The 14,603-nt window shown below is 36.7% G+C and overlaps 1 protein-coding gene across 3 annotated transcripts in view; it reads right to left on the bottom strand.

The window, feature by feature from the left end:
* The window catches only part of TMEM62 (transmembrane protein 62), a 36,501-nt gene that overhangs the window by 11,053 nt on the left and 10,845 nt on the right, over nucleotides 1–14,603 (bottom strand). For 2 of the 3 annotated variants that reach the window (XM_032343470.1, XM_032343472.1), the window contains 7 exons: nucleotides 13,051–13,192; nucleotides 10,595–10,719; nucleotides 10,338–10,460; nucleotides 8,094–8,249; nucleotides 6,571–6,633; nucleotides 5,708–5,867; nucleotides 805–918 (listed from right to left, as the gene is read on the bottom strand). In XM_032343470.1, the coding sequence (XP_032199361.1) occupies nucleotides 805–918; nucleotides 5,708–5,867; nucleotides 6,571–6,633; nucleotides 8,094–8,249; nucleotides 10,338–10,460; nucleotides 10,595–10,719; nucleotides 13,051–13,192 (883 nt within the window). The remainder of the gene's footprint in view (nucleotides 1–804; nucleotides 919–5,707; nucleotides 5,868–6,570; nucleotides 6,634–8,093; nucleotides 8,250–10,337; nucleotides 10,461–10,594; nucleotides 10,720–13,050; nucleotides 13,193–14,603) is intronic. The other variant, XM_032343471.1, reaches the window with a different exon arrangement.

The raw sequence follows: 14,603 nt of genomic DNA, 5'->3' as shown, positions 1-14,603 counted from the left end.
ATTAAAATATTAAGGTATATTTATACCAATCAACATCATTCTTAAAAGTAACATAAACTGGGCGCCTGCGTGGCTCAGTGGGTTAAGCCGCTGCCTTTGGCTCAGGTCATGATCTCAGGGTCCTGGGATCGAGTCCCACATCGGGCTCTCTGCTCAGCGGGGAGCCTGCTTCCTCCTCTCTCTCTCTGCCTGCCTCTCTGCCTACTTGTAATCTCTCTCTGTCAAATAAATAAATAAAATCTTTAAAAAAAAAAAAAAGTAACATAAACTGATATCAGAAAATAGTCAAAACAAATTCCTCAGTAGAAAAAAAAATTCAGACCACAAAAGAGAATGAAAATTACTATTTTATATTAAAAACTCATACAGAAATATATATGAGAAAAAAAACGAGTATCATAATGACAAATACAATGGTTATATAATAAGTAGTATGATAAAAGAAATAATGTGGGGCTGATTTTACTTTATTTCTAAATTTTCCAAGTTCTCTACATTAAGCATGTATTATTTATATAGAAAGAAATAATTATTTTTAAAAGATCCTTAGTCCAATTTTACACAGTTCCTTTAATTCCCTTAGTTATTCTGATTTTATGGTATCGGTTAGAACCAGGTTCCAAAACAGGTATTACTTGTCAATATCTCTGCTTCTTTTAATTCAAATCAACTTTAAAGCATTGTCTTCTTCTAGACAAATAACTAAATTTTATAAAGTTTGTCTTTCTCGCTACATGTTTATATTGCTACTTTGGACCCACCACTAGATTCCACCGAATCTTATCGAAAGCGGAATTTACTTACCACGATGCAATGGTCGGTAAGAAGAATAAATGATGCCAGGGGATCAAATCTGAGGTGAATATCCTCTTGAACAGAAAATAGGTGGTGAACACTCTTACTTCTTCCAGCAGAATCCTAGTTAAAAGCACAGCAGTGACTCTCATGCACATTTATATGTATAATGTTCCAAAATTTAGCTTCCAGTAACATTTGTCCATTATCTCTGAATAGCTGTATTTTTTTTTCATTTATTTTTTGCTTCTTCCTATAAGCACTTTAAATATAACTTCTTTTAAACCCTGTAATTCTAGATTTGAACTGGAAATATCAGCATGTACTCACAATACATTTTCTTTTAAAGAAAAATTTGTGTTTTCCCTCTGTTCACTGAAAAGGCCTAGAAATAGTAACAAATCCAAGAGCAAGGAGCTAGCTGGGCTAGTGCCCAGATTGTACTCTCAAAATAAAACTTCTCATTATAAGATCAGTGCTCTTTAGAGAAATAGCTGATTCCAGTTCCTGAACAAGAAAGACACAGGGAGAGCTTAGAATATCTTCATGCCAGAAAGCAAGAACCCCAACAAAGACTACTGCAATTACATCGAAAGACTTAGTGGCTAAATTGGAGAAGCTCCCACCAGCCAAAGGTAGAACAATTTGAACATCAAAAAGTATAAATGCCATGGATTGAAACATACCAGATCTATATATTTTTTTAAATTCTGAATTCACAATGATACTAAAAATAAAAGATTCATTTGGTTACCTTTGGCAGATGCTAGGGAAGCAATTCATTATTCTGAAAATCGATTTAGAAAAGGGAGGGTGGGGGAAGAATTAAGAATTTATCCTACCTTTCCTGTATAAACTTCTCTATCTGAGTACCAAATAGGTAAGGGAATTTTTTCTTTATAGGACTATTCAAATTAATACTCCTTTTACAAGGAGTGCCAATTTGAATATCACCATTGTACAACTCTAATGATATAATGGATCTAGGCCAAGACCATCAATAGCTGCTGGAAATCCTTCAGTGAAAAGCTGATCAGCTACTTCATAATGAATGGAGGGAAAGGCTGGCAGTGTGCTGGAGCTGGCTTGACAGGCTCACAAAAGCCAATTGTTAAATTTTCAGGAATTTTGCAGGCCAGTTGATATGCGGGTAGCTTCAAATCAGCTATTTTATACTATGGAAATTGGTGTAAATCAGGGAAACACGACAAATCAGGGTTCCCTCTTCAAACCTGTCCCAAGCTGGTCGTTAGATATTTATCACCACATCACCGGATAAAGTTAACAACACCTGAATACAATGATCAATCCTAACATTACTAAAAGAGGGACATCCAGATATCACAGACTTCTGATAAAAGCATAAAACAACAAATCAAGTATTCCTGCCAAAAAAAGACTCGAACCTGATCAAACCTCTAATCTAACAGCCACTTATATAAACTAGAGGGGAGTGGACCAACATGCTCAATGATACATGAATGTAAACAACGTAAATCAAGAATATCGAAAACTCTATAGGACAAAAGACCCAGTTTCCAAAATTTTCCAAAAAATAAACTGAAAGGAAAAAGAGTGGGGGGAGAAGAGAGTGGGACTCTTGTCCGGATTCTGATCTGAACCAACCACATGCTTGTTTTATATATATAAGACTGGGAAAACGGAACACTAGATAGCTTGAAATTAAGGAATTACTATTAATTTTTCAAGTGTGATGGTATTATGGTTACATTTTAAAAAATCATTCTTTTAGGGATATATACTGTCATATTATAGATGGAATGACATCAAGATTGGTCATGAGTTGGTAACTGTTTAAGTCGGCTAAGGGATACATGGGAATTCATTATAGTATTATCTCTTGCATATATTTTTAAGTTTTCTGATCATACAAAAGTTTTAAAATAGCAAAAAGAATTTTCACATGTGTTTATCAAACGTTTTTGCTCAAAATGTTATTTTAAGTTATACGTTCTTATTTTAAAGCAGAGTTTGTCTTTAATTTTGAGATAGATTTCTGGAGTCTGCTCTTTCATTTGGAAAAGTAGGCACAATAAAGTTCTGGTTCTCAAACTTTAGTGTACATCGGAACCACTATTGGTGGTAGACTGTTGAAACAGATGGTGGGTCCCATCTCCAGAGTTTCTGATTCAGAAGTTTGGTATGGGACATGAGAATTTACGTTTTTAACAAGTTCCCAGATGATGCTGATGTTACTAGTTAAGGAACCATGCTGAAAATTGATCAAAGGGTCTAGTTGCTACTAGGCTGCTCAGATCTATAGACAGTCAATAAAAATAGTGAGGGGTAAAATGTTAAGATAATAAATTAATGTTGTCTCTCATAGATTTTTCTCAGACTTATCTATAGTGTACTGTATTTGAAAGAGTAGAACTTGGGGTACCTGGGTGGCTCATTTGGTTAAGTGTCTGCCTTTGGCTTGGGTCATGATCCCAGGGTCCTGGGATTGAGTCCCGCATTGGACTCCCTGTTCAGTGGGGAGTCTGCTTCTCCCTTTCCCCCTGCCCCTGCTTATGCTTGCTCACTCACTCTCTCTCAAATAAATAATCTTTAAAAATAAAAATAAAAGAACAGAACTTTCCCGTTGACAAATGAGGGGACCAAGTTCACTATTTAATATTCAGTAGACAAATCCTTTAAAGTTATATAAAAGAAAACAGGGGTGCCTGGGTGGCTCAGTGGGTTGGGCCTCTGCCTTCAGCTTGGGTCATGACCTCAAGGTCCTGGGATCGAGTGCACATTGGGCTCTCTGCTCAGCAGGGAGCTTGCTTCCCCCCTCCCCTCTCTCTGCCTGCCTCTCTGCCTACTTGTGATCGCTACCTGTCAAATAAATAAATAAAATCTTAAAAAAAAATTCACCAAATTATACTATTTAAATATGTAGAGTTTTTTGTATGTAAATTATACCTCAATAATATAAGAAATGTTAAACATGGAAAAAGTATATGTAATTTCACATGTCTACTAAGAATTTAATGAAGCATCCAGAAATGTTTCACGGAACACGAGCTATGGTTTTTTCCTCATAAAATCATAGAAGCTGGGGTTTTTGAGGCAATCCAAAGATTTGGGAGGTCCCTATCCCTACTGTGAACACATCTCCTATGGTTGTGCCTCCTCATAACTGTAAATAAGGAAAGGGAATAATTCATTCTAGGTGTACTTGTACCTTCAGGTTTTCTTTCAAAAATCCACCTTCTAACAGAAAGAACATTAAGAGTTCATTCCCAGTCATCCTTCCTTCCATATCCTCTCTGTGAATTTCTGCCTCCTAAGTAGAACACTTCAAGGATGCGTGGCATTGCAGAGTGCCTTTTCTTGCCTCTTCATCTATGAACTGGGGATAAAATTCCCTACCATAAAGGACTATTATATGGATTAAGTAAGAAATTATAAGGGTTCAGCATTTCCTTGGAAGGAGCTCAGTAAACAGCTCCTTCCTATTCAAAATCCTTCTCTGGGGGCGCCTGGGAGGCTCAGTGGGTTAAAGCCTCTGCCTTGGGCTCGGGTCATGGTCCCAGGGTCCTGGGATCAAGCCCCGCATCGGGCTCTCCACTTGGTGGGGAGCCTGCTTCCCTTCCTCTCTCTGCCTGCCTCTCTGCCTACTTGTGATCTCTGTCTATCAAATAAATAAATAATCTTTTTAAAAAACCCAAAAAACAAAAAACAAAATCCTTCTCTGTGACACACACACACATAAAAGATAATGAAAACAATTACATGTGTTTTCTGAAGGATTACTTAGTAATCTTCAAACTAAGACTTAATATTAGAAGATGAAATAGTTAAAAACTGTCATCAAATCTTAAAGTTGTGGAAATTGACAGATTTTTTTTTTCCAGAAACTAATTCCCGAGCACAGCCTATCTCCTAAAGAATTTCCTAATGTCGGGCGCCTGGGTGGCTCAGTGGGTTAAGCCGCTGCCTTCGGCTCAGGTCATGATCTCAGGGTCCTGGGATCGAGTCCCACATCGGGTTCTCTGCTCCGCGGGGAGCCTGCTTCCTCCTCTCTCTCTCTCTCTGCCTGCCTCTCTGCCTACTTGTGATCTCTCTGTGTCAAATGAATAAATAAAATCTTTAAAAAAAAAAAAAAAGATTTCCTAATGTTGACGAAAGCATTCTATTTTGGTAATGAATGACCACTCGCTACCCCGGCAGGTGCTAGTGAATTAAATGCCCCAAGCTGAATCAGAATAGCAGGAAGACTGTTACTACATATGCTATCAATGCATACTCCCAAAACAAACAAAATCCTCTGGATGCCTTGAAAATTGCCTATCCCACAGCTTTCCAAAATAGTGACACAATTTTCCTATATTTGGAGATAGCAAGCAAAAGCAAGGGGACACAAATACATGTTTTCTGACTTATTCTATTATCTCTGGATATGTTGGGGAATTTGCTCTTGTTATTAAAAGACTCCAGGCAAAGTTGAAAGAAAATAAAAGAATGATTTTCTGGGGCACAAAAAGAGGGGACTGTGCAAACTGAGAAATCTAGTTTTTTGTCTCACAGAATTATTCCTCAGTGCTCATTTTTAGAAAATACTAAATCCAGTGTATTCAAAGTTTTTGTTAAGATTTTACTTATTTATTTGAGAGAGAGAGCATGCCAGGGAAGGGGGCAAGGAGCAGAGAGAGAGGGAGAGAAACAAGCAGACTCCACCTGGAGCTCAGAACCTGATGCAGGACCCAATCCCACAACCCCGAGTTCATGACCAGAGCCAAAATCAACAGTTGAATGCTCAACCAACTGAGCTACCCAGGTGCCCCTCAAGTTTTTAATTAACTTAGTTTCATCTCTATCAATTGACTGAAAAAAAAATCACATCAGAGTTTAGTGTAGTTACAGCCAAATCATTTATATGGCAAGCTGAAAATTACTAACTTACCTGGACAATTACTTCTATGTTATGTGTCCTGTTACTGTAGTTTCGTGGGTTCCACTTCAGTATGAAAATAGGACCAGACAAATGAATAGCTTGCCCTAAATGAACTCCATCAATCTTAACTGTGACAGAAGTAATGGAGGTCAAGGAAAAGGCCAAGATTCTAAAATGAGAACATACATAATAAGCATGTGGTTTTAGATATTTTTACTGCTTTTAGAAAGGAGAATAACTATTATAATCTGAAAAAAATATAAATGTAGGCAGAACCATCACACTGTATAATTGTTTATATGATCACTATTCATGATCTGGTTTCTTTCTGAATGGTGGCTTTTGGAGTTGTATAATTTAGCAAACCTAACTTGGTGAGAAATTAGAAATTATTTTCATAATTTTTAGAAAGGAAAATCATTTTCTTTTGACAAATAAAGCTGGAGTAGATCCAAAGTTCTTTCTGATAAACTCCTTAAATCCTGTTTTTTTACATAGGAAAAGAATATTGGTTAGACATCTTACTTTGTTAATCTCATGTTAATACTAATCATGTTAATCCATCTACTCATTTGGTTCCCAACATATCTGTCCACAAGAAGCAAGAGCACAAACAGAATCAAGGCTACCAGGCCCTTTCAGAGAATAACAATGTCTGAATCAGATATCCAGTATCTATCAAAAATACCTGAGAGTCACTTCACTGCTGACGAAAAAAATAAGTCAAAACAGCTCGATACCATTTTTCCAGATTAATTAGTACATCTTTTTAAAAGTAGAGCATCCAAAAATAATAAGAGTGCCATAAAATTTGTAGTCATTTGCCTGGTAACATTATAAATTATTATCTGTTCTAAAAAGTAATTGGGTACCTTATGCACTGCTCGTGGTAATGTAAAATGGTACAGCCGCTATGGAAAACAGTATGGTGGTTCCTCAAAAAATTAAACATATAATTACTATGTGATCCAGCAATTCCATTTCCAGACATATGCCCACAACTACCAAAAGCAGGGATATGAACTGAGTATACTCACATTCAGAGTAGCATTATTCACCATAGCCAAAAGGTGGAAGCAAAAGTATTGACAGACAAATAAACAAAATATTGTATATACACACAAAGGAATATTGGCCCGACTTAAAAAAGCAAAGGAATTCTAACACACTCTACAACATGGAGGAACCTCAAGCATATTATGTTCAAGAAGCCAGCCAATTAGGGATGCCTGCGTGGCTCAGTCCGTTGAGCCATTGCCTTCAGCTCAGGTCATGATCCCAGAGTCCTGGGATCAAATCCTGAATCGGGCTCCTTGCTCAGCGGGGAGCCTGCTTCTCTCTCTACTTCTGCCTGCCAATCTGCCTGCTTGTGCTCGCTCTCTCTCTCTCTCTCTCTCTCTCACTCTGACAAATAAATAAATAAATAAATAAATAAAATCTTTTTTAAAAAGGTCAGCCAGTTAAAGGACAAATACTGTAGGATTTTCTTATATGATGTTCCTAGAATAGTGAAATTCAGAGACAGACCAGTAGAATGGGTGTTGCCACAGGCTGGGAAAAGGGGGAAATTGGGGAGTTATTGTTGGATGGGTACAGAGTTTCAGTTTGGAAAGATGGAAGTGTTGATGATGGATGGTGGTGATGGTTGCCTAACAGTATCAGTGTACTTTAATGCCACTGAACTGTACACCTAAACGCTGGTGAAATGACACATTTTATGTTCCATATATTTTACCACAATTTCTTAAAAGAATAATGATTTTAGTTAAAAAAAAAAAGTAATTGGGCAATCTCTATCAAGAGTCATAAAAGAATTCATAATGTTTCACCAAGACTCCCACCTCTAGAACTTTATCTAAAGAAATTATTCAAATGGGAAAAGCATCTACATGCATCAGATGCTCATTCCCAAGATAGAAAATAAATGGAAAAGTTCACCAATAAGATAGGAAAATAGTTAGAAAAAACTGTAGAGCATTCTCTCTGTTGAGAGAAAAAAAAGTAGGAATTGTTTACAGACTGTGCCCTACCTTTACAATTATGTAAAAACATGCCTCAAAGAGAATGGCTGAGAAGGAAAAGTCAGAAATGTCATTAACAGCTCTCTCTGGGGCTAGGGAGATTACAGCAAGGCAAAACATGAAAATAAAATACACAAAAATGACAGTAGTAGGGCTATGGGTTTCTGGATTTTTTAAAAAATTTCAACAGCTTAAAAAAATATTTTTTAACTGAATGGGAATGAAGCAATAAGCATTTTATCTTTAAATAATGTTCAGATTGTTGGGAAAATTAAAGTGGGGCTTCTCATTGCTTTCACATGAGATTATAATCACATTGAATCATTCTCCATTAATATCAAACTGGAAGTAAATTCTGAAAAAGTGCTACATACCTGATGTGTGTTGAATGAAGGAGTCTTTCTAGTGGTTCATGTCTAGCACAACTATATAAGAGTGACTTAGGATTAGTGATAAGAACCACAGGCCACTCGCCAAAGACCAAATCTGCAAAGCTAAAGAGGTCATGGTCAAAAGCAAAGATTCGGTACCTAGAAGACAATAAGGTAATTTAGTCACTTTGTATTATAAGACGGTATGAAGGTAATACACAGAACAAATGTAAAAAATGTAAAACTATAGTTTCTGAGATCATGAATTTATACAAAGTAAATAATATTGTTTCTGTCCTTCTTCCTTTGTCCCTATTGCTTTACAGTTCATGTTTGTCACAAATGGGATCTCATTGAAGACATAATTTAACTGTGCCCTAGGACAATGCCTGGTACATAGTATGCATCCTTTCATTTCCAAACAAATGCTTGATAAATTAATTCATTTTGTTTCTGTACTTTAAGACTGTTTTGAATCTAAGACATTCATCATAAGCCTAAACCCAACATTCCTCATCTCATCAAAAATGTTAATATTAACATGAACACAATCAGAAATCTTTCATTCTTCTTTCAAACCTTTATTTCTATAATTGCAAAGAAATTAACAAAACTTATTTTGGTTTTCTAAATGCATGGTGAGAGGTACAGGGAGTCATTAAAGAATAACCAAAATTTTATATTTTCTACTTTTTGAACTGAGAAAAGAAATGATTTGACTATGGCAGAAACAATAGTGCTCACCAAATACTCCACGTGCTCCCCTGCATTGCCCAGTCTCCCTGGTATTAGGTTGGGACCATGTGACTATTTCTGGTCAATGGGCTGTGAACAGAAGTGACATGTATCACACTTCTGGTCCAAAGTACTTAAGAGTGGGTGTAAGTTCTCCATGCTCTCTTCCCTGCCCTGGAATTGAGGTGTTAAGATGGAGGAAGTCTAAATCCCTGAGTCATCCCATGGAAGAGAGATGCCCTGGCTCATACCAGATTTACATATATGAAAAAATAAACATCTGCTGTGTTATTTGTATCCACAACAAAGCCTAGCCTAATATTACTAATATACTTTTAAAAGCTCTTCTATTATCCTAAAGCAATGTTTAGAAGGGCAGGTAAAGGTTAGGTCCTTAAATGTTTAGAAGGGCAGGAAAAGGTTAGGTCCTTTCAGTAAAACCCCAGGGTTGGAACAACAGGAGAGCAGGTGGGAAGAGAAAGAGAGGAAATGGTTTCATGACATCACTTAACTTGTAACTATAGCATTTATAAGAAGTAAAGAAGGTGATCAAGGATTAGGAAGGCTATCTGGTAAAAGGCAATCCCAGCCCAGCCCACAACCTCACAGTCATGAATAGACAGGTCTTAACTCAAAGTAATTACAGTTGCCAACTAATTACAGGCTTCAAGCATACCTTTAGACAGTTTCTAACAGAGCTAATTGAAATGAGTAAGTACCTTACAAGATGTAAAGCTATCTTTTAATTCATGGAAGTAGTTAAAAATAGACATAACATATTTAGCTTGAAAAATATTTACTGAATAAAATCTTCAGAGAAGTGAGTGTGAATAAATTAAACAGTAATTGATAAAACAATGTTCAACAATGAGATGATACTCTTCCATATTTAAGCTACTGTACTTGGTTATTCTCAAAATATGTATTTAGTTCTTGTCTCTTTATATACTTAACTATACTGTATGCTTTTGATAAACAGGTTACGTTTTCTCACAGAAAGACTTTAATCTTAATAAAACCAACTATTGTGTATTTGAAGAACTTAAAGCACTAACATGGTCATGACTACCAAGGCAGATATAAAGTTCAGAAGGTGATACACTTACAATTCTAAAATAAGTGTGGTCCATAGAGCACCTGGTGGGCTTTAAAAAAAAAAAAAAATGCAGTTTCTTGAGTCCTAAGCCAGACCCATATAATCAAATTCTGTGGAGATAGGGCCTCCAAATTGTTATTTTTAATAACCTCCTCCACAATCCTTGTGCAGCCTAGAGTTTGAGATCCATTTCCAAATGGATGCATCTTGAAAATCCAATGTAACACAGTGAGAGCAAATATAACTCTTGCAATAAGGTTTTTCATACCAACACACATAATATCTATATTACTTTAAAAACTTAGGGAAATCAAAAGTTCTTCCTTGACTGGGATCACCCATGATAGCAATAAGAAAACTATCGTTTTAGCAAAACTTACATGTTTAAGTTTTATTTTGTGGGGTAGTTCCCTTACCTTCTGTTCTCTTTCCAGTCTCCCACCTCAAGTTCCAAAGTGCCCTGGAGGTGACGCGTGTGCAAAACAGGCATGAGTCCACCGAGAGTGTGCAGGTGCCCACACAAATATGCTGTAGCTGAACTAATTAAAGAAACATGAACAGAATAAGTTGAACAGGTAACTTGTTACGCCAAACTAATAAAAAGATCTCTTCAGGAGAGCAAGAGGAACATAAAAGAATTACAAGCAATTTTTATTTTGGAAGCCTGCCTCACCTCATTATAGACCGAATTCCAGGTGATGGAGAAAGGATAGTGGATGTTGTATAGTGTCCAAACCAAATACTGTGGTTGCTCTGACTACTTTCCTTGGCCAGTAGGAGAAGTTCCTCCATCTGCTTCTGAAATGGGAGAAAAACAGAGGGATCATTAATCAGGGTTCAGGCTGAAATCTACAGATTAAACATCTCCCTTGAAGTTTTATACTAATATTATGTCTAAGGCCTAAGCCCTACTAATTAATGGCCTGTATGGACCTGTATAAATTTCAAACTGTTTTCATATACATTATAATTCATTTGGTCCTAAAAATAACTCTGTGCTAAGTAGGACAAGTATTAGCCGCATTTGATAGATGAGGAAACTGAGAAATAGAGAACAATCTTTAAATGGCATAAATTTCTTTCTTTTTTTTAATAGAAATTCTTTACAGAAATTTCTTTATAGAAAATAAGAAGAACCACTGATCTCTTCAGCCCTGTATGCTGCACTGCAATTAATAAAGAGGAACTTGAAACTAAACTTCTAAAATAAGATGTACATATGCTGTACCTGAATGTTCACAATAGCTCAACTCAGAATAGCCAAAAACTAGAAACCATCAGTATATCCAAACAATGGAATGTTATGCAGTGATAAAAAGGAAAGAATTACTCAAACACACAAAAATATGGATGAATCACAGAAACATGACACTGAGCAAAAGAAGCCAGACAGAAGAAGAGTATGTACTATATGATTTCATTTACATAAAATTCTTTATCTATCTATCTATCTATATATATTTACATATCTATATAATCTATACTGACAGAAAACCCATGAAAAATCAATGGTTCTCTAGGATTGGGGTGAAGACTGACTACAAAAGAGAACTTTCTAGGATGACAGAAATGTTCTATCTTGATTGTAGTGACAGGTATACCAGCATCTATATTTTTTGTCAAAACTCTTCAAACACTTAAAATGAGTGCATTTTATTGTATGTAAATCATCCCTCATAAAGCTGATTTCAAAAATAACTTGTACAGGGGCACCTAGGTGGCTCAGTTGGCTAAGCAACTGCTCAGATCATGATCCCAGGGTCCTGGGATCGAGTCCCGCATCCCTTGAGCAGGGAGCCTGCTTCTTCCTCTCCCTTTGCCCCCTACCCCTGCTTGCGCATGCATAAGCACTCTTCCTTTCTCTCTCTCTCAAATAAATAAAATTAAAAAAAAAATAACTTGTACATGTATAAATATTATTAATTATCTATAAAGTACTTATAGCAATGAATTCTTGGACCGTACATTCAGGGTTTCTAGTTTGACAAGTCTTGGGGAAAGTCTGAGAATCTGCATTTTATGAGTCCAACTGATTTTCATGCAGATGATCTTTGAATCGTATATTAAAAAACACTGCTTGGGCGCCTGGGTGGCTCAGTGGGTTAAGCCGCTGCCTTCGGCTCAGGTCATGATCTCAGGATCCTGGGATCGAGTCCCGCATCGGGATCTCTGCTCAGCAGGGAGCCTGCTTCCCTCTCTCTCTCTGCCTGCCTCTCTGTCTACTGTGAACTCTCTCTGTCAAATAAATAAATAAAATCTTTAAAAACAAAAAAAACACTGCTCTGAGGAGTAGGCTTTAACATAATAAGTTAAAAAACTGTCTAAAGACAGTTGGGAGATAAGAAACAAAATATACCTTCATTAAATAAAATGTGTAGTATAACACAATGCATCTCACAATAGTCTATTCACTTGATTTCAAGGTCTCCTGAACCCTCGTATCACTTTGAATCTCTCTCGGCACTTAGCAAATTCTGCCCTTTATTATAGTTATTTCTGCACTAGTCTTATGCCCCTCCACTACAGTAAATATTCTAAGAGGCAAGCGACTTGATCTTATCGCTCTTGTATGCTTATAGGCAGGCACATACACCTTACCTATAGGCATGCGCTTATTAGTGAGCTGACATCTGTTGTACTATGAAAAATGGGAGGGTCTCAGATGTGACTTTCTAGACAGTTTTAATCCAGCAACGGTTTTCACCTCACTTGCTTTAACGGAAATTTATTTACTTCAGTGGTTGTCCTTCTTTTATTAAAATAAATAGAGTACATTAGTTAGAAATGGCAACTGTGGGGATTTAGGAATATACCCCATAGTATAAAAGCTATATGCCCTGCACCTTGCAAAGAGCATGCTGCACTTAGTACATATTTAATAAATGTTTACTGAATAAATATAAAATTTGAGGTACTTCTTTATGAGATTTTGGGACTAGAACAGGGATAGCAATGATAGTGCTCAAGCAGCCAGTGATTTCTTCTAGCCATACTTGGAACCACAGTAAAATTTTTTGCAAGAATTTCTAGATAAGAACTGGTTTACCTAGATAACCTTAAGTGAGCCACATTTATCCAAGAAAAAACAAAATAGATTAGCTACAAAAGGAAGGTAGATTTTTACTGTACCTCATCTAAAATTCCAAAGAAATTATAGGGTCTCTTAGGCCCTGGATTTGGGGTGGCATCCAAAGAGATGAAAGAATAGTTTCCAAAGGGAGTACTGTGGACATAATGGAAAGAGCCATCCTTACGTACAGCAGAATATTTCCTAAAAAATACAAGACAGGAAAGTTTTAGTGCAATCATAAAAAAAAAGAATGAGTTGAAATTCCTCCCCGTATATCACACTAAATTTGCCTCCCTTTGATAATCTCCTAATCTGACAGAGAAATACATCAACTACTCACAATAAACTGATTAAAAGAAATTTTAAAGATTTTTTTTCCCATTGTCTACAAAGATTTAGGCAAACTAATTCATAAGTAACCAAACACAAGGTCATCAAGCAAAGCAGAGAAGGAGATGGCTAGTTTAGGTAATCCATTGAACATTTAAAGAGAGGTCAATCAAAATCCAGTGAAATGGTACTTATCCATCATTGAAAAATTTAGTGAGGACCTACTACAGTACCTAGCAGAATTCTTGGAGTAATGGGATATGAAAGGTATCTGCATCCTGAAACAGGATTACAGAGACTTAACTCACAATAAAGCCTTGCAAAGATGAAGTCATCAAGCCAGGAGAAAAATGTTAGCTAGGTCTGGGTCAGTAAATCTTCTTCAGTCCCTAAAAATACATCTGTAACATACATGGGGTATACATTCAGTAATGAAAGTCCTCACTGCCTAAGTATTAACAGTGTTCAGGTGTCTGTAAGGCTGGAGAATGAAGAACAGCAGGAGAGGGTAGGTGACACAGTACACAGCGTAGGAACTCATTAGTATTTGTTGAATAAATGTGAAGGAAGGTATAGATTGGGGACATACCTATATTATTCAAATGTCAAAACATTATAAGAAGATAGATAAGGTACATAGGGAAAAATACAAATAAACTCCTGAAACCTAATGTGCTATCGGGGAGCTATATTTGAGCCCTGATAGCCATCTAAATCTATCATAAAATAAATAGATTATCACAGATAGTATAATTAAAAGTCAATTAGCTCTACTGCCTCCCTTCCTTGTATTTTTAAAAATTTTCTATTTTGGGAGGCACCTGGCTCAGTCAGTTAAGTGAGCAACTCTTGATTTCAGCTCAGGTCATGATCTCAGGGTCATAGGATCCAGCCCGGCACTGGGCTTGGCACTCAGCATAGAGTCTGCTTATCCCTTTCCCTCTGCTCCTCCCCTGGTCACATGGGCTCACGCATGTGCACACTCTCCCTCTCTGAAATAAATAAATAAAATCTATAAAAATTTTCAGGGCACCTGGAAGGCTCAGTTGTTTGAGTGTCTGCCTTTGGCTTGAGTCGTGATCCCAGGGTCCTGGGATAGAGCCCCATATCAGGCTCACTGCTCAGCGGTGAGCCTGCTTCTCCCTCTCCCACTCCCCCTGCTTGTGTTCCCTCTCTTGCTGTCTCTCTCTGTCAAATGAATAAATAAAATCTTTAAATAAAGTAAAATAAAATAAAATAAAATAAAATTTTCTATTTCAATTTTTTTCTCAGTAAAATTTTT

The sequence above is a fragment of the Mustela erminea genome, chromosome 5 (assembly GCF_009829155.1).
Source record: "Mustela erminea isolate mMusErm1 chromosome 5, mMusErm1.Pri, whole genome shotgun sequence".
Taxonomy (NCBI): Eukaryota; Metazoa; Chordata; class Mammalia; order Carnivora; family Mustelidae; genus Mustela; species Mustela erminea.
This window is presented reverse-complemented; position numbering and strand designations above follow the sequence as displayed.